The sequence below is a fragment of the Triticum aestivum genome, chromosome 3B (genome assembly GCF_018294505.1).
Source record: "Triticum aestivum cultivar Chinese Spring chromosome 3B, IWGSC CS RefSeq v2.1, whole genome shotgun sequence".
NCBI lineage: Eukaryota > Viridiplantae > Streptophyta > Magnoliopsida > Poales > Poaceae > Triticum > Triticum aestivum.
Window position 1 is genome coordinate 809788744 of NC_057801.1, and position 19984 is coordinate 809808727.

At 48.5% G+C, this 19984-nt stretch overlaps 2 protein-coding genes across 2 annotated transcripts; one reads left to right on the top strand and one right to left on the bottom strand.

Annotated features, from left to right (window-relative positions):
• Positions 1 to 8610: 8610 nt before the first annotated feature.
• LOC123066766 (protein STRICTOSIDINE SYNTHASE-LIKE 10-like) lies at positions 8611 to 9519 on the bottom strand. Its single transcript, XM_044489786.1, has one exon. The coding sequence runs from the start codon at positions 9383 to 9385 to the stop codon at positions 8756 to 8758; it is 630 nt and encodes a 209-aa protein (XP_044345721.1). The 5' UTR covers positions 9386 to 9519; the 3' UTR covers positions 8611 to 8755.
• A 1441-nt stretch (positions 9520 to 10960) lies between these two features.
• LOC123066767 (60S ribosomal export protein NMD3-like) lies at positions 10961 to 12568 on the top strand. Its single transcript, XM_044489787.1, has one exon. The coding sequence runs from the start codon at positions 11009 to 11011 to the stop codon at positions 12440 to 12442; it is 1434 nt and encodes a 477-aa protein (XP_044345722.1). The 5' UTR covers positions 10961 to 11008; the 3' UTR covers positions 12443 to 12568.
• The last annotated feature ends 7416 nt before the right edge of the window (positions 12569 to 19984 follow it).

The window sequence follows — 19984 nt, forward strand, 5'->3', positions numbered from 1 at the left end:
CAGGGCAGATAACATCCAGAAAGCCACATACACCAAGCTGTGCGGAGGCCCGAACGCTACAAAGCTAATTACATATCCAAATATTTGCTCTGCAACACATACCCACCTCATGTATTTCACCAACAAGTATACTGTTGTAACAAGGTCGAATACTTAAGATGGTACTCCCTACGTAAAGAAATATAAGAGCGTCTAGATCACTAATACGGAGGGAGTATATGGTAACTACTGCAGGAAGAATCTTAGGCTTTTCCCGTGCTCTCGGGTATCTCCAGATGAATAGAACGACAACGATGCTGAAGCACTTCGCGTTGCTGCTGAGAACTCTACTCCAGCTTGTTAAAAAAGAGAATTGAACATGGTCCGGAGCTGGTTAAAAAAGGGATCATTTGGCGGGTTGGAGATGGTTCACTGATATGGACAGGAAGAGGGACCCTTGGATCCCTCGTGGCCATAATTTCCAACAGGTTACACCTAAAAGAAATTGTCGCTTCAATCGAGTGTCTGATTTTATAGATGATAATGGTGCATGAAGGGTGCAATGGTTGAACAAACACTTTGGTCAATGGATGTAGGCAAAATCCTGAAAATCTGTACCTCATCGAGACAACGTCAAGATTTCTTCGCCTGGTATCTGGAGAAGAATGACTGATTCTCTGTGAAAAGTGCGCACCACTTCGCGACGGACGAGCATGATGAGCAGTTCGCTGGCGGGTTGTCCAGCGCTAACCCTGACGGGAACCGCTCCATTTGGAACCTGATTTGGCTACCTTCTATACCCCTACGGATGAAGCATATGGCATGGCGAGCAGCTACAGGGGCACTGCCTACTACAACGTGCATGCAGTATAGACATCTAACGACGCGTAGTACATGCCCCATCTGCGGTACTGTAGACGAGGACAACTACCATGCGTTGATTGCATGCAACCATGCATGTACAATCTGGGAAGCCGGAATGTCTGGTCGCTTCCCCAGGATCAGCTTCTCATTAACAGTGGGAAAGAATGGTTACTGAACATGCTTCTTAATTGCACTGCTGTTGAGCGAGACCAAACTCTTATGCTTATTTTCTACGAAGCACCCATACAGCGATACGAGTACGGCAATACAGGCACGACAATTTCTAGAAACAGAAATACCGCGATATGGCAAGCATATATAAAAAATAATAAAATAACATGTAAACAAAACTAACATAACAAAATGTGTGAGATGAGATCAAAATACCGCCCTACTGGATGCCTGATTGCTTTCGTGCCTCCTTTCTTTTCAGTCTTAAATGACCACCCAGCTCCTCAGCTCCTCATGGTGTATGCAAAATACAGAATACATCACATGATATTAGACTTGATAATACGAGATAAACAAGTTGGCTTGTAGCAGTAGCATACGAAATGATGAAATTAATATGAACTTCCTTATTTTCAGCCTCCAACAAGTATCAATTCTAAATTCTCAATGGCCATAGACAAATAGTACAAAAGTCCACTAAGATACAAGGCTCAGGTGGCCATAAACCCATAGTCAAACAATGCATTACAACATAACAACAGGAAGATACAAGGCTCAGTAAACCCATAGTCAAACAGTGCATTACAAGATAACAACAGGAAGATACAAGGCTCAGGTGGCCATAAACCCATAGTCAAACAATGCATTACAACATAACAACAGGAAGATACAAGGCTCAGGTGGCCATAAACCCATAGTCAAACAGTGCATTACAAGATAACAACGGGAAGATACAAGGCTTAGGTGGCCATAAACCCATAGTCAAACAGTGCATAATTGTGCACTGCAACATAAACCGAGGACAACTCAAGTGAGAGCATCCACGATCTCAGCCTCCAATTCAGGTTCATCAAGTTTCAGCCTAGCACCTTCAAGCATGTCAACATCAATAAAGCTCTCAACCCCATGTCCACCCATATCCCACTTCCGGCTTCGCCCAACATGATAAGCCTCAGATTGTCTTGAAAGAAAACGCAGGTTGTTTTATGCGAACACTAAATCCTCAACACGTTCAGGAGTGTGCTTGTTTCTCTCGGAACTATGGATGAAGGAATATGTGCTACAATTCCTTTCAAATGAAGGTGAAGATGAAGGCTGACCAAGTAACTTCAATGCCAAACTTTTCAAGAACTTTGTGCTTCGTCCATGAGTGCCCCACCATTGCTTCGGTTCAAAGTCTTTTCTATCTTCAATTGAATCTACATTCTCGAAATCATTCATCATTTGAGAAAAATCCGCAAATTCTTTCTTCATGGTCTTGTGGTCATTTGGATCCAGAAATAACTCCTGCAAACACTTGTTTCTCATTTCAAAAATATCAATATCATCAAGGGGGTAACACGGCCATGGACTGCCCCAACCCAATTCGTACTGTAGTACCTATTAACATGACAACATAAAATCAGCAAACCTTTAAAAGTTGAGTACTTGAGATTGGTAAATTACAAACATATATAAAGACCAAACCTCATATTGCACGAGTGGGCCAAACAATGGAGGGGGAGGGTACTACTCTTCTCCCAATGTTTTAGAATTTTTTTCTTGATAACGATATAGAGAGCACAATCTTCATTGAGCTCCTTTTTTTCATAATGATAAATAGGAACTCTTACCTATAAACATGACGACAATTAAAATCAGCAAGCAATACACATCAATAATGTTGAAATGAAGATCAACGAAGCTAAAAGAATCACTCACCTTTTCCATCATGTTGTCCCAGATCTTATATATCAAATGGAGAGATGGTTTGTCCATGTCAGTCAACCTTATCATTGCATACATGGGTGAGGTGAAAGAGACAATGTATGCAATTTTATCCCACCACACTCACTCAAAATAAATTCCGTCACCCTTTGAGCTGTAGGATGATCATCCTCTCTATAAGTAGCCCAATTTGCATGAACAACTATTAGTGTGAGTGCATCCCTGATTAAAAGATACCTCTTCAACATGATGACATCACTTGCAAATCTGGTTTCTGTGATGTTAAGGAACTTGAGTGTGCTAAACTCTTTCAACACTGACAACCTCATGCCATGGGTCATTATGAAGTTCTTGACAAAGAGACGTAGGTCGGAAACCTCTTTTATAAAGTTAAGAACTTCAAAGTCTTCATCATGCATCTTTGGATAACATATCTCCTTCAACACAAGCTTGAGGCAGTGCACAATGCAAAGGAGTCCGGTAAATATTGCAATACTTTGCTTGAATCATCAATCCAGCACCTTTGACATTAGATGCATTGTCCGTGATCACCTGGACCACATTCTCAGATCCAATCTCCTCAACCACTTCCTTCATCCTATCTAATATGAATTGCTCAGATTTCGTCCACCATTGAAGGCATCAAACAATCTGTAAGCTAAAAACAAGACAAAAAACAAGTTAATCTAGGTAGAAACAACAGATATTAGCTCCCCTTTAGTGTTGATCACCTTTAAAAATATCTGACCACTCTCTGTCACAGCCATGAAGTTCAAAATTGGCCTCCTTTTGAGGGTCAGACCAACCATCAGATGCAATAGTCACTCATTTGAGTGGCCACGTTAACTTGAGGGGCTCTAGCATCCTCCCAACATGCTTCTTCTCTTTGCAAGACAGGTTGTCCTTAGCCACCCAGTTCATTATTTGTGATAAAATTGTAGGACTCCCGATAGTAAAGATTTTTTGCTAGATTGAAGGGTACTCCTACAAACAAAATAACTAGTCAACAACTATGCTTTAAAGAGACAACAATAATTGACATTGTAATGCAAAGTTGCATACCTCCGGTGATGAACATTCTTGCAATAAGTTGCATACCTTCGAAGCTCGGAATTAAAGCTTACTAAAATCCAAGACTGCTTTCCTATTGCCTTCCTTTTCCTTGATGATGCCGATGTACCAGATTCCTCATAGGGTGGTAGAGGAAGTGTGTTCCTAGTTCTACCATGTGAAATAAGTAGAGAAGCTATCATATCTTGCTTTGGAAGTTCCTCAAAGAGAGGTTGGGTTATCTTGGTACAAGTGTTTACGTCTGCATTTAGCATCTTAAGAAGATGTGATCTTATTCTTGTATAGCTACCCGGGAAATCTTGCATACAGAACTGGCAACGAAATAACGTATTGCCTCCTCGACCTGATGGGTCTCCTGCTAGTTGCATATATAATTAGCATGCTTCTAGAATGGATATTTCGGATTGACAGCACCATTCCCAGCCTCTTCACGTGCACCATCGACCTCCATGATGTTGCTTGCAGTACCACTGAGTGAGGATTGGCTTGCTTCCGTTGTGTACACTTTGTATCTACTTCCCTAGAAATATGCGGTAGCAGCAACATCGACAAGCAATTTATCCAACAAACATAAACAAGCAACAGCCTTAGCAAGCAATTTTATGATTTCACCCAACCAACATTACTACATTAGCAAGAAGCAACAAATCAAAGTACAACTACAATACATGTGTGACTATGAGAGAGTACTACAACCTACATCAACAGATCAATGATACATCAATAGAAGCCAGCAACAACCAAGCATACATCAACGGATCAACTACACATCAGTACAACATCAGGGCTCAGGCAAATAGTTTACCTTGGGGCGGAGACGGAGAAGAGCAGAAGACTTGAGGCAGAGAGGCGATGCTAGGCAGTTGGGTCGGCGATGTCGAGCCACTACAGGTGGCGATAGCAGCGGCCGCGGCGAGCCACTACTGGCGGCGGCGGCAGTCCTGAGTCAGCCCTCGATCCCTAGTTTCTGGTGTGGTCGAGAGAGTGTGAGAGAGGATTATTAGGGTTAGTGTCATGGGCTATTGGGCTTGCTCGGGGCTGTGCTCGGTCGCTTCGATGTGTCCCAGACGTGTCGCACGCATGTCCCGGCCGCATCTGCATTTTTTCTTTTCTTAAAATCAAAAAATGGAATGCTTCTAGGATACTGGTATCTAAGCCGTATATGGCGTTTCGGCATATCGGCGAAGTCCTGAAAGGCGATACAAGGAATTCTGATGTATCGGTGCTTTACGAAATGATCTTACTCATGGTAAAGAAGTTCCTCCGGTCACCACTACAGTTGATTTTTTGGACAGCTATATGAAATCTATTGGAGATACTAGAAAGTATAGCACAGAGGAAATACTTAAAGGTAAAATGTTGGTTGCGGATTGCCTTTGCCAGAAGCAATAATTGCCATTGTTACTAAACCTTGGCCGCCCCCGTCTAATGAGTATGTTACTTTGGCATTTGATGGTTCGTTCATAGTGGAATCCGCCGCGGCGGCGGCAGGAATGATTCTTTGACGACATGATGGTTCACTTATTTTTGCAGCATACCGTTTTATTTTCAATTGTAGCGATGCACTGGAAGTTAAGATACATGCAATCATGCATGTGACGGCACTAGCTATACAACATTCCATCCTTTCAGCCAATGTCCAATTTGATTCAACTGAGGCCTTATCTTGTCTACCAGGGAACCGACTGGATCGTTCTGCCTATGGTCATCTCATGGCTAAAATCAAGGAGTTGATGAGAGATAGGGAGTTTATTGGTCAGAAGTTGACTAGGGATTAAAATAGAGTTGCCGACCGTTTGACAAATTATTGTCGTATAGGGTGTACCACGGCTATGTGGACGCACGTAGGACCACCATGTGTTGAGAATCTTTTGCCTCTCGATTGTAATAGTTTCAATATGGAATAAAACCCCTTTCCCCTCGAAAAAAGAGACAACTTTCTGCTTCCACCCAGTGGCCAGTGCCCACGAATTCCACCAGTTCGGGGTGGCGTTCCCTCATCAATTCATATTTAAATGACCTGGGCCATCCCTTGCATGCATGCACATGCACGTCGGCATCGAAGGCTAGCGGGATCGGCTCGTGATGAGAAGAGGCTGCCGTGTGGTGTACTAGTGCTGCACTAGGGAAAATGTTGCATCACTCCGGCGTTGCAAGGCATCTTATCTAGACGCACCCTCGTGAATGTTCAGCCTGCAACTTTCCGCTCAAAAGTCCAGTCTTTCCCTCTGTATCCAATGTCCAGCAGTCCACATTTGTCAATTGCATCCCGAAATGCATCCTTCTGGTCTTGGCTTCTGTTACAAACTCCATCGTGCTCATTGTGTTCCTAGGTACTCCCTCCGTCCGGAAATACTTGTCAAGGGTCTCGACGCCAATGTCGACACAATCCCCGCCATATTCCACAACCGACCCGAGTCCCTTCCCCTCGACAACACACTAACTCTTCTCCATAGCCACCACGAGTTCTCTGTCCCGGTCATCGATCTCACAGGCCTTGCGACACCGTCCTGACGAGCCTCGGCAGCCGGCGAGATAAAGGCAACCGCGGAGATGGGGGGTTTCTTATGGGTGACGTTGGAGTCAGCCATGTCTGAAACGCTCACGGCGATGCGGGGCTTCAACGAGGGTCGGCGGAGGCCAGGGCACCGTACAAAGGCCTGGAAATATTATACTAGTAATGGTTATCCTCAAACAATAGTATATGTCGATCGAGTTTGATCCATCCAGTAACTATACTAGTACGACACAACCAAAAGCTGTTTAGGCATAAGAACAAGAAACAAAATGGCATGCTATACATCTACTGTTCTCTACTTGGGCTTAACAACACCGACATAAGGAAGCTCTACCGAACCCAAATACATTTTGCCATTGCTTCTCTCCATAACCTTGGTGGGCCTCACCTTCTTTGACCCTCTCATCTCCTCGGCTGTCACTTTCTCGGCCACTATCTTGTCACACGAGGATGAGACACCACCGCTCACGGTGTCCTGGACTAGGTGGTGCCAACCGAGATGGCCCACAATCTCTAGGCCGAGCCTACGGCCCAACGAGCTCACCAAGGAAGGACTCCAAAAGCCTCAAACCCAGTCGTGATCAAGATGTACATTGCCAAAGACTTGGCGTACACTTCTAGGATAGCTTTAGATGTTACCATGTTTAGTCCTAGTTGGCAATCCTAGATATATACCCCTGGTGTCTTTATAAACCGAAGCGTTTAGTCCATAGAGACACGACTACACTCACTAGTCTTAGCGTTTAGAACACAACATATGATCTCGAGGTAGATCAACCTGTACTCGATAGTTCATCACCAATATAATTAAGTAGGATGTAGGGTTTTACCTCTTCGAGAGGGCCCAAACCAGGGTAAAATATCGCGCCCCTTGTCTCTCGTTGACCATCGTTCCGGTTCCACAGTTCGGGACCCCGTACCCGATCCGACGGTTTTAGTACCAACATTGGTAGCCCATACAGGTCCCGCTATATCTTTTTCGTCCACATAAAAAATAAAAGTTTAGTACAAACACTACAAAAATAACCTCCTTAACTGGTTTATACATGTTGTCAACAATATGTCTTCTCCATAATTGAAACTTGGAATTCCTAACATGATAAACATATTTTCAACACGACATGATTTAGACATGGGCTTTCTGCAAGCAAAATAGAATATGCATACACATAGATTTATTACTTCATGTATACATCGTATGTCCTTACTAAACAAAACTATTCTCATCACGAAGATGGGTTTATCGGGTCAATGCGTCATTTGGCGCAACGGATCAACTACTATATATAGTAGAAGAGAAGAAGATATGATGTACGTAGGTTGTCCAGATAGAAGGAAAGAGATGTGGGAAAACTAACCAGTGACGCAAAATGTGTATCATATTATACTAGAGAAGAATACTGAGTACTCCCTCCGTCTGGTATTACTTGTCGGAGAAATGGATAAAATGAATGTATCTAGAACTAAAATACGTCTAGTTACATCCATTTCCCCGACAAGTGTTTTGGACCGAGGGAGTACCTAGAAGGATGGCCGGCCCTCCTGGTAGACCGTTCTGGACGAACGGAGCAGGACGCCGGCGAGTGGCAACGACAGAGAGCACACGAACTTGCTCGGGGAAGGGAGATCCCTCTCTTCTCCGTGGGGTTGGGGGGGGGGACCAATGGCGATGATTATAATGTCGATACGGGTGAAGGCTGGACGTCAGGGAGGGTCGGTGGTTGGCGGTGTAGGGAGGGTATGGGTGTGTGGAATGAGAGCTACGTAGTACATACGGCCGGTGCTTGGCTGGGAAGTCGATAGGGTGGTGCATGGTGGTCGGAGACGACGACGACGAAGATCCTTTTGCACGTGAAGGTGGGCAGGGAGCTGTAGCGGAAGCCGCCAATGGAAGCATGCAGGAGATGTTGGTTGGGTGCATTGCATTGCATGCATGTTGATTGGGTACACATACATAGTATTGGTACGTTGGTCAAAACAAAGAAACAGAGGAAGATGATTTATGGTTTGAAGGCTTGGCCGCCGAGCACATGCAATCCACATCCACATCATTTATGATTTATGGTTCGCGGCGCACACTTCATTTATGGGCTGGGACACTATCCACATCCACTGCAACTCTGTTAACGAAAAGAACGGAGCACATACATGTTCCAAACATGGACTTTGCGCGTTTACGTGAAGGGAACAATCCATGAGTGCATGGTGCGTCCCTGCTCTATCACTAGCAATAGCATGCAGGATGGCTCTTGACAAGAACAACTTCTATAGATAGAATTTAGCTTTTATAAATATTAATATGGAGGAAAGAACAAATAATTATTTGCTGGTAGAAAATCTGGATTACAATAGTCCGTCTGACAAAAAAAAAACAAATGGAAAATTACATTAGGTGGTAAGAACAAGAAACAAAAAGGCATCCGATGCATCTACTATAATAGTTCTCTACTTGCGCTTAACAACGCCGACATAAGGAAGCTCTACCGAACCCAAGTAGATCTTGCCATTGCTTCTCTCCATAATCTCGGTGGGCCTCACCTTCTTTGGCCCTCTCATCTCCTCGACTATGTTCCCATCATTACCGACCCTGACAGCGAGACGATGACTATCAGGACCAAAGGGCAACTCATTCTTCTCGCGGTGCAACGCCACCCAATAGCCTCCTTTGGTGTCGGGCCTCACGTTATCTGGATAGCCGGGCAGGTCGGCAAAAGGCTCGGATGTGCCTGCGTTGACCCCTTTGATCCAGTGCCTCAGTAGCTTGCATGGTCCAGTAGATGCGACCACGAGGTGGGTGCGGTCGGCGCTGAGCGCGACGCCGTTGGGGTACGTCATGCCCGCCTGGAGCAGCGTGACATCCGATGTCCGTGGGTCGTAGCTCATGAGGCGGCCCGTCGAGTCTCCTGTGCGAGTGACCATCTCATGCTGCGACCTTTGATAGTTCATCGAGCTATCGGTGAAGTAGACCTTTCCCGTAACTTGATCAACGTCAACACCGTTGGTGAAGCGCAGAGGATAACCGTCAACCTGGTTGACCAACACGGTGGCCTCCCCGCCGCCCGGCGCTACCCGCATCAGCCCCTTGTACGCGTCGGCCACGTAGAGGTCGCCCGATTTCTCGTCGAACCGTAGGCCAAGCGGGCGGCCGCAGCGGCTCTCCCTGGCATTCTCAGTCTCCGAGCTGAACTTGGACGGCGTGCATGTCTTGCTATCATTTAGTGTGATTTTAGTTACAACATGACAATATTAGGGTATGCAGTGGCAATGCCAAAGTCAGACTAGTCTTGTTTTCTTTCTTCCACAAATTTAGATGTTCGAAGCGAAAATATATTTATTGCCAATTGTAGGGTATTGCCGTACGTGGTGAATCTTATGCTGGCCATCATGCCATGGCAAGTTATAGGGTTCAATGTAAAATGACTCGTTGTTTTCCTCTCGTCCCTGCGGCTCTAGAACCCTAGCCGCCGCCAGGGAGGCCGATCTTCCAACGTTGTTCTCTGGCGGCTCCCCTCCGGTGGTGAGGGGGGTCGTCGGATTCTGTGGATTGTTTTTTACTCCCTTGTAGTCTAGGATTTTAGGTTGTTCATTGTTTTTGCTTCGACGGCAATGATGACATCGCTGAATAAAGATTATCCGGATCCTTCCCTGAAGAGGCCGTCGATCCTATGGTTGGGGATGGATTTGGAAACCAATCTGTTGAAACAAGGATGGCGTGGCGGCGACGGCCTGGATCTAGAGTGTTAGGCCAGCCCGCCTAGTGGAGCACCAGAGTATAGACCAAAGGACCTCTCACAATATTAAGCAAGAAATAATGCGCACTAGTTTTTTTTAGTAAAGGCGTCGTTTATTAATTGCAAATGTTCAAAGGAATACAAATAATGCGCATTAATAAACGACGCCTTTACTAAAAAGGATATTTCCCTTTATTTTGCTGGTGATTGGTGTTGGCAAAGAAAGCCTGATTTAATGAGATAGGCAAAGAAGAGTCCAAAACTAGGGAAATATCATTTTGGTTTCTAGGTGTATATACACCTTATATAGAAAAAATAGTCAAAAAAGTTTGGAAGTTTTTTCACAATTAATTTGACTTTCTTTTGCACTTGTATATAAATTTATACGAATAGAAAATCAGCGTTGACTTCCGAAAAAACAAAATCTATTTGCTATTATAGGTCAGTATCACACTATTTTGACCGGAAATCTGTGTTTTTTGAAATGAAGTCAACGAGACTTTTTTTCTTTTTCAAAAATATTTTCAATTTTTTGTGACATCATACTTAGTTACTAATTTTTCCATATACGATGTATAACTTTTTTTAGGGTAATATATGATGTACTCCCTCCGTTCCTAAATATTTGTCTTTTTGGAGATTTCAAATGGACTACCACATATGAATGTTTTTCAGATTGTAGATTCACTCATTTTGTTTCGTATGTAGTCACTTGTTGAAATCTCTATAAAGATTAATATTTAGGAACGAAGGGGGTATAACAGTATATACATCCATAGACCAAAATTTCCTGTCCCCAAAACTGGGCTTTAGGAGGAGGATGTTTTGGACAATGGGCCTAATTGCCGAATGAACCCAAAATCCAACCTGAAACCCTAACGAAGGGCAATCTCTAGTCGTAACCGTATAGGCACTTGCCGCCACCCATCTGTTCACCGTCACGCCGCAGCCACCGCCACCGATCGCAATGGCGTCCCCGCATCCGCTGCCCGGCGACATGCTATTCCTCCCTCCCCAATCGCAGGCCGCGGCCGCCGCGTGCACGACGCTCTGTTGCCTGTGCGGCGTGCCGATGCCGCCCAACGCGGCCAACACCTGCGCGCCCTGCCTCCGTGCGCGCGTCGACGTCGCCGAGGGCGCGCCGCGCCACGCCGCCGTGGTGCACTGCCCGTGGTGCTCCTCGTACCTGGAGCCCCCGCGACGCTGGACGCGCGCCGCGCCGGAGTCGGCCGAGCTCTTGCAGCTCCTCCTTCGCCGCCTCCACCGGCCGATCCAGCGCCTCGGCGTCTCCCTCACCGCCGCCGAGTTCGTGTTCACAGAGCCGCACTCCAAACGCATCAGGCTCCGCCTCCGCCTCCGCCGCGAGGTCCTCCCCGGCCGCAGCGTCGCGCTGGAGCGGGACCACGCCGTCGAGTTCACCGTCCACGACCGCCTCTGCGACCCCTGCGCCCGGGCCCGCGCCGACCCCGACCAGGACCAGTGGTGCGCCGTCGTGCAGCTGCGGCAGCGCGCGTCGCACCGCCGCACGCTGCTCCACCTCGAGCAGCGCCTGGCCGCCCTCGGCGCGGCCGGCTCAGCGACCCGCGTCGACGTAACCGGCGTCGGCGGGATCGACTTCTTCTTCGCGTCCCGGTCCCACGCTGCCGGCCTTGTCGCCCTCATCGCCTCCCTCGCGCCGGCGCGCGTGGCGGACGCGGCGAGGCAGCTCGTGTCGCACGACACCAAGAGCAACACGTACCGCCACCGGCACGCATTCTCCGTGGAGCTCTGCCCGGTGTGCCGCGACGACCTCGTCTTCCTCCCGAGGGAGGCGTCGCGCGCGCTCGGCGGGCTCGGGCCGCTCGTGCTCTGTGTCAGGGTCACCGACACGCTGGCCCTCCTCGACGCCTCCACCCACCGCGTTGTCAGCCTCGGCATCAAGGACTACGACCGGCACAGGTTCGAGCCCGCGCTCACCAGCCGCCAGCTCGTGGAGTACGTCGTGCTGGACGTCGACCCCTCGCCGGTCACCAGCGACGCCACGGCCGCAAGTTTCGGGTACCGGACAGCGTACGTGCAGGTGGCCCGCGCATCGGAGTTGGGCAGGACCGACGCCATCGTCACCGTGAGGACGCACCTCGGGCACCTCCTGCGCCCCGGCGACCGTGCACTTGGCTACGACCTCCGCGGCGCCAACGCCAACGACCTGGATGGGCAGAGCCATTGCTTGCCGGACGCGGTGCTGGTCAAGAAGATCTACGAGAAGGGCAACGACGGCGAGAGGATTCAGCAGGACGGTGGAAGAAACGATGACCATGGTGATGTCAGCATTGATGAGATCGCCATGGGGATCGGAGGCATCGATCTGGAGCCCTGCGACGAGGTGGAGCTTGATGAATTGCTCGAGGACCTCAGAATCTGAGTTGTGAGTTGTGACCTTTTTGAATGATGACCGTTGGTCTTGGGAGCTTCAGATTAAGTGCATCTGATAAATTGAGGAAAAGCAATGATTCTTCAGATTAAGAACATTATCTGGGAGTAGTTTCTAATTAACTGCACTATATGCTTACGTTGTTATAGATTGAAACTTGAAAGTATTATTTGCAGCACTTTCCAAAGTATTTTATCTTAAACTGAACTGCTAATATTCTGCCACACATGTTTATTGTGATCATACCCCTTAGGGCTTCAGTGCCTTTGTCCACAACTGTATGCCCCATGGATTTCGTTGCCAAACACTCAAATGTTTCCCAAAGGCCTTGTTCTGTTCTGTTGTCCGGGAATTGGAGGGGATTGGGAAGGAATGAGGTGGATTAAATCCCGTCAAATCCTCTTCAATCCCTTTGAGAAGAGGTGTAACCGAACAAGGCCTAAATGATTCACATTCAGCTAATGTTTACTAGTAAAAATTAGTAGTAATGTACAGAGTTTTGGCACATCCAGTTGATTCCTAGCTTGTTTGTCAGATTTGCTATTTGTCAGTCACCTATCAACAAAATACTGTGCTCCAAAATTCTCTAAAATCTGATTTCATCATCTGTTGGATAAGAATTTCTTATTCTCGGGATCGTTGAAAATCTTAATTTTCTGCAGCTTTCAGAAAAAGAAACCAGAGCTTTATTATAATACTATCAAGAGACTAGAGAGGTTCTACAGGGCAGATAACATTCAGAAAGCCACATACACCAAGCTGTGCGGAGGCCCCAACGCTATGAAGCTAATTACATATCCAAATATTTGCTCGGCAACACATACCCACCTCATTTAGTTCACCAACAAGTATACTGTTGTAACAAGGTCGAATATTTAAGATGGTACTCCCTCCGTAAAGAAGTATAAGAGCGTTTAGATCACTAATACGGAGGGAGTATATGGTAACTACTGCAGCAAGAACCTTAGGCTTTTTCCGTGCTCTCGGGTATCTCCAGATGAATAGAACGACAACGATGTATCTCCAGATGAATAGAACGACAACGATGCTGAAGCACTTCGCGTTGCTGCGGAGAACTCTACTCCAGCTTTCAAGCATGACCCCCACTTCTTGTCCACAATTTTGTCAGGCTTGATTCCACTGGAATATCCTCAACTTTGTCATCAAGTTCCTTTGTGATCAGTCCATCGGACAGATCACAGAAGTGCCATTCTGAGAAGGATAAAAAGTTCACATGCAAGGTCTAACATCTTAGAATTCTAGAGTACGTTGAAACATTAAATTCTGAAATAAATTCATTTGTGTGGAACTAATTACCTAGTGTAGTTCTACTGAATTCGGCTTTTTTCTTACCTCGAGGATTTTGAAGTCGATGATGACTGAATCGTTCATTCCATTGAAAACAAAGGGAACCGATGATAGTTTTTCTTCTTCGCAACAGCAGTTTCGGATAAGTAGATGACAAGGGCCACGCAGCAGCGAGTCTAGTTGTACATCTGATCTTGACTGATTATTTGTGCTGTATTTCCACAAATGTGTTGAATGCATGTATTTATTCATATTTGTTTCTTCTGAAGAGATGGAGTATCTGCTTGCTCTGTTGGTGAAGGCATCTTTTTCATTAGCATTTTCAGCTCCTTCTCCTACTTTATTGATTCCATGTACTGAACCTTACCGCATCCATGATGTCCTTTTTTTTGTGAATACGCAAAAGCCTTGCGTATCATTGCATTGCTAGGTAGGGACAAGACAAGGATGATTTGATGGCCTGGGTGCTTTGTTTGACAGGCTAATTATGTTGCTCTTTTGATGTTTCTCCCTCTCCCTCCTTTTCCCTCCCTCTTTTCTTTACCTTCGCACCCTTGGTGCGCCTTCTCCTGGTTCTTGTATGGATTTATATCCTCCAGGCCATGGCCTGTTTGAAATATATAAGGTAGAGCGATCTCTACCTTCTAGTTTCAAAAAAAAAAGTTACATGACAATATTGTCACAGATTGTTACAACAGCGGACGGCGTGACGAGCATATGCGCAGGGATGGCATGCACCGGCAGCCGCGGCGCACGGAGAGATGTGGGTGCGCCAGCCACTTGGGCCCTAGTCTACATCTCCGGTAAGATTAGTGCAAGCCCCGTGGCACCCGCGCGTACCCAAAGTCGTGCCTCCTCCATAATGCCCTTATTACAAGCATGATGATAAGTGTAGAGTGGAATAACCTCTTTTGAGTAGAAGACAAATTATTTCAGGGTGCTTCTGTTCTTGTTATGGGCGTGGTAATAGATTGGGGAACGTATCTGGTGCAACGGTGAATTTGGTGCTACCGGTGCACCGATCTCCATATCTCACTTTATAAACATTGAAAAGATATGAAAAGAGTACAGTGTTTGAACCTTTAGCAACCAACAGCTCCTCTGCTCCTTCGCAGCCTAGATGGCCGGCTCCTCGCCCCTAATGGCCGGCTCCTCGCCGGCCTCCCCACCTCCCTCCCATCCACTCCCTCCGCCTCCACCCGGCCCCCCACCTGCGGCAGCCGTTCGCTGCCCTGTCTCCTTCCGCGATGCCCTCGTCTCCAACAAACCACCTGCTCCGCCTTCAAGTGCCGCTGCCCCTGCTAGTAGGCTTCAATCGATGGTTGTCGCCCCCTCACGCCAAGACCACGCGCGTGCTAGGTTTCCCGGAGCCGCGCAGGATGCCCATGCCGGCCAGAGCATTGCGCGTCATCAAGGAGATGGGGGTTGGCGCACGGTTCGGAAGCGCTATTGGTGGCGGGAGGAGATGCAGCATCGCCGCATTAATGGTAGGAATCCAAGGCCAACGGCTCCGCGCCCCCTTTCTCGCATACAACATCTCTTCTTAACCAGAGCTGCAGGCTGCTGTTTTCGCTGTCTCTCCCCTCGCCATCGCGTTGCCTCCTGCCATAACCCACCTCGGTGCCTCCTTTGCTCGCAATCTGGGCATACTTCGCGTGCGTGCCACCTCCACCTCAAGCCCAGGCCATCTGCCGCCCCGGCCGAACCTGCTTTTCCGGCTTCGTCGGCGGCCCCTCCCGCGTCGGAGCTGAGGACTACCAGTTCTTCGGCTGCCCCCACCGCTGTCGTCGCCCCCCCACCACCGATGAAGAACCCGGTGCCCGACGTCAACTTGCGCCCCCGGATGGTCTCCGCAACGGTCGCTTGGTCTCCGGCGTTGGCCAACGCTGAGCGCGACCTCGAGCACCACGCGGTCATCACCACCACCCTGGGCAATCGCCCGTCCTTCACTGTCCAAGACGTCTCCGTCGCCGCCTCCATGCAGTTCGGAATTGCTCGCTCCGACTTGCACGTCTCTGTCTTTGAGCCCGGTGACTTTCTCATACGGTTCTCCGACCGCCGTGTGAGAAATACCGCGCTCTCGGACACGGCGACGTTGCACATCGGCCGTGCGGTCATGCGTCTCTCGGCGTGGTCCAGAAGAGTGGGGGCGACCCTCATCAGGCTCCCATACAAGATCAGGGTGTGCCTGGAAGGCCCGCCACGGCACGCGTGGTCGATTGAGGGCGTCAAGCAGCTCTTCCCACCGCCGGCCATCGTCGACCACATCGAAGAAGAAACTTATAGCGACGAGGAGTCAGCCTGCTGCTGTGCGTGGGTGTGGGTGCAGGATGCCACCAAGACCGCCACTAGGGGGTCTCTCACTGTCGAGGAGCCGCCGGATCAAAGCTCTGCTGACTTTCATAGGCAGCTGATGGAGGGGAGCAGCAACGGCGCGGCGACGCGCTCCTGCCCCGTCAACCTGCTTGTCTACCCGGTTCTGATTCACCTCGACCGGGTGTACGACTACACGGTGCAGCCAAAAATCGACAGCGGCAGAAGCTCCATCAGCGACATCAGTGGCATCCCATCCGACGACGACGGCTCGCCGGTGTACGACGACTATGCCAAGTGGCACTACCGATGGACGCTGCGCTTTGAGGACGGAACCTTCCCCGCACACCGCACTGGCAGGCGTCCGGTGCACTCTCGTCTCAACTTCGGTGATCGCGATGACCGCGGCGGCTCATCTGGCGGCAACGACAGAGGCAAGCCGGGCGGCGGAGGATCCAGCCGCGCCTCTGGTCGGAGATCCAGCGACGGCAGCCACTGCGACAACGCCGGCGACTCCTTCATGCGTGACTCTACCTCCGGTGACCCTGGCTGGCAACGCTGTCTAGGTGCACCAAACGGCACTGCGGTCAATGTTGCAGCTGATGATGGGGCCGGGAGACAGCACGCCCATGCCTCTACCCATGTTGAGGGCCACTTGCTGCACTGCCCTGGCGAGGCAGCCTTGCCCGTTGGCCTGAGAGCTGGCCTCCCTGATGATCTGGCTCTGCTTGATGCAGCAACACCGGGCATGCAGATTGGGAACCTGGTTCCCACGCCTTTGCCTGAGGGACAGAGTGCAGTTGCCATTCCCATGTCTCCTGTGGGAACAAGTGTACTGCCGCCCTCTGACCCTGGCATGGACGACAGGGCTCTGCATGCGCGTGAGGCTCCGTCCGGATTGGCCCTGGTCAACTCTGCGATTGACCCAGAGGTGTCTGATCCTTGCATTGCTGTGGGGAACCAGGCCAAACAGTCTTCTCTGCAGCCCACAAATGAAGCCCGGAGCTCTTTGGGCCGGCCACTTCTGCAACCCACAAGTGAGGCCCAAGGCTCCCTAGCCCCAGCGATGGAGGACCTCATTTCTTTTGGGCCTCCTGAGATCGCTACATCCCCTGAAGAGATCCAGCTGCAGTGCTTCGTCAACTCGTTCACCTCGCTCTGCCCCACCCCTGTGCTGCCAACGCCGCCGCCAACACCACTGCCACAGAAACACACCCTCACCGACGACCAGCGCCGGAGTGGGCGCCTTGCCGGCAAGCCCAACTACAGACTCAACTCACTGACAAAGGCACAATCCGTGCTCCTCAAGAAGAATGGCCAGCTCCCCAATGATGAATCACCGACAACCGAGGCCGATCTGCAGAAATACAAGGACCTGTACAAGCGCCCAGTCAGCTCAGAGTTCATCGCGGCGGTCACCTCCCTCGTCTCCTCCACCGGCAAGCCCAGTAGCTGCGCCGCTGCAAGCAAGGCACCGCGGGCATCGGCCCCTGGACCTGCGGTACAGTGAGCTCCGATTCCGTGGATCAGGTTGCTCAAAGTTTCCATATGTATCCATTCCCCCTGAAATCAGTTGGTCAATTGTGGAGCCGTTGCATTCCTCTAGCTGATGAGTCCTGGCAACCTCGAAAAGTTTATCTGCTGAAGACCATGTGGCTGTGTTGTTTTAGTAGTATTCAGTCTAGCGATGACTGCTCCCTTTTTATGTGTTCTGGCATCTGTATGCTCTGTGTCATTTATGATATAGATGACCTGTCCTATGTACCACAAGTTAGTATCTGTTGCATGGGTGAAGCTTCATGTGTGTCCAGCCCCAACAAGTCTGCTACCCACTGTTGTGTGCCTACAACTGTTTGTTCTCTGATTAGTTTGATCGGCTCGCTGCACATCTTTTTACCTCCTGCTGTTGAGGGCTGCTGGTTGATATTGGTTTCCCAATGGATAACAACATTTTAAGTTGGAACATTAGAGGGCTAAACAACCCTGCTAGACGGAAAGTTGTAGCAAATTTTGTTCAAAATCATCAATGTAGACTGGTATGCATCCAGGAGGCCAAACTGAACGTCATCAACAACCAAATTATTTCTGAATGTTTGGGGAGTCATTTTGTCGACAACTTTGCATACCTCCCAGCTGATGGTACCCGTGGTGGAATCCTCATCGCTGCATCTGCAGACCATCTGAAGATTACTAATCTTACGCATCTCTCTGGCATGTACACTTTGACTGTAATGGTCACGGATCTCTCTTGCAATTTTGACTGGATGGTTACTGGAGTATATGGGCCTCAAGCGGATAATGAGAAATCCAACTTTTTGCTGGAAATGAGACACCTGAAAACAGTTTGCTCCCTGGAATGGCTTATCCTTGGGGATTTTAACCTGATCAGCAAGGCAGATGAAAAGAGCAACCAAAACATCAATCTGAGACTGCTGCGAAGCTTTAGAGCAGCGATTGACGATCTCAACCTCAAAGAATTACCACTCACTGGTCGACGCTTCACATGGTCCAACGAGAGGCTCAACTGCACCATGACAAAGATTGACAAGGCTCTTTTTACCGAGGAATGGGAGGCTAAATTTCCTGACTTCCAAATGCTTGCTGGGTCTACCGAAATATCTGACCACTGCCCTCTAATTCTCAAAAAACTCAATAACAAGAGATTCCCTGGTTTTAGATTCGAAGCTTGGTGGGCAACGCAATCAGGGTTCAGAGAAACCGTTGAACATTTTTGGAAGAAACCTTTCTCCTGCTCCGATCACATTCGCAGGCTACACATCAAGCTCACTAGGACGGCAAAAGGCCTCAGAAAATGGAGCAAGCAAATTCTCAAAGAAAGAAAAGTGGCTGCTGATATTGCATCCGAAGTGATCTTCCAGTTGGACGTCGCACAAGAATCGCGACCACTTTCTGTTGAGGAACTAAAGCTGCGCGTTTTTCTCAAGTCCAGATTACTTGCACTAGCTGCCATTGTCAAGATCAAGTGGCGCCAACGATCCAGGTTGACCTGGATCAAAGCCGGGGATGCAAATACAAGATTATTTCACTTGCGAGCAAATGGCCGAAGAAGAAAGAACCACATCCCCTTCTTACATGTGGATAGTAGAGTTGTAACGGAGCACAATGACAAAGCAGGGGTTTTATTTGATCACTTCAACACCCTGATGGGACAACGCCAAGCAACTAAAAAGTGTTTGAACTGGGACTACATCAATATGCCCACTGCTGATCTGAGCCATCTTGATCAGCCCTTCACTCTCGAGGAATTGCAGACTGCTATATTTGATATTGCCGCTGAGAAGGCACCTGGGCCTGATGGATTTATCGGAACTTTCTTCAAAAAATATTGGCACACTGTCAAGATTGACCTTCTCAATGCAGTCAACCAGATGTCTGCTCTTGATGGCAAGCAATGGAACCTCCTCAACACGGCGTACATCGTGCTTATTCCTAAGAAAGAAAATGCCCTCAGACCACAGGACTACAGACCAATCAGCTTAACTCATAGCGTTGCAAAAATTCTTGGAAAACTTCTTGCCAGCAGAGTTGGTCCTGAGTTACAACACATCATCTCGGTTAGTCAGAGTGCTTTCCTTAGGGGAAGAAGTATTCAAGAAAACTTTCTTTATGTTCAAAACCTGATCCAGAGTCTACACCATGCAAAGCAACCTTCCTTATTCCTGAAGCTAGACATTGCAAAAGCATTCGATTCGGTTAAGTGGGACTATCTTCTTGATGTTCTGAAACAAGTGGGATTCAGCCAAAGATTTAGAGACCTGATTGCTATCTCGCTCGCCTCTACCTCTTCGCGGATCATCCTAAATGGTGTACCTGGGGCTCCTTTTCTCCACCGTCAAGGTCTGAGACAGGGTGACCCGCTAGCGCCGTTGCTCTTCCTGTTGGCCATTGACC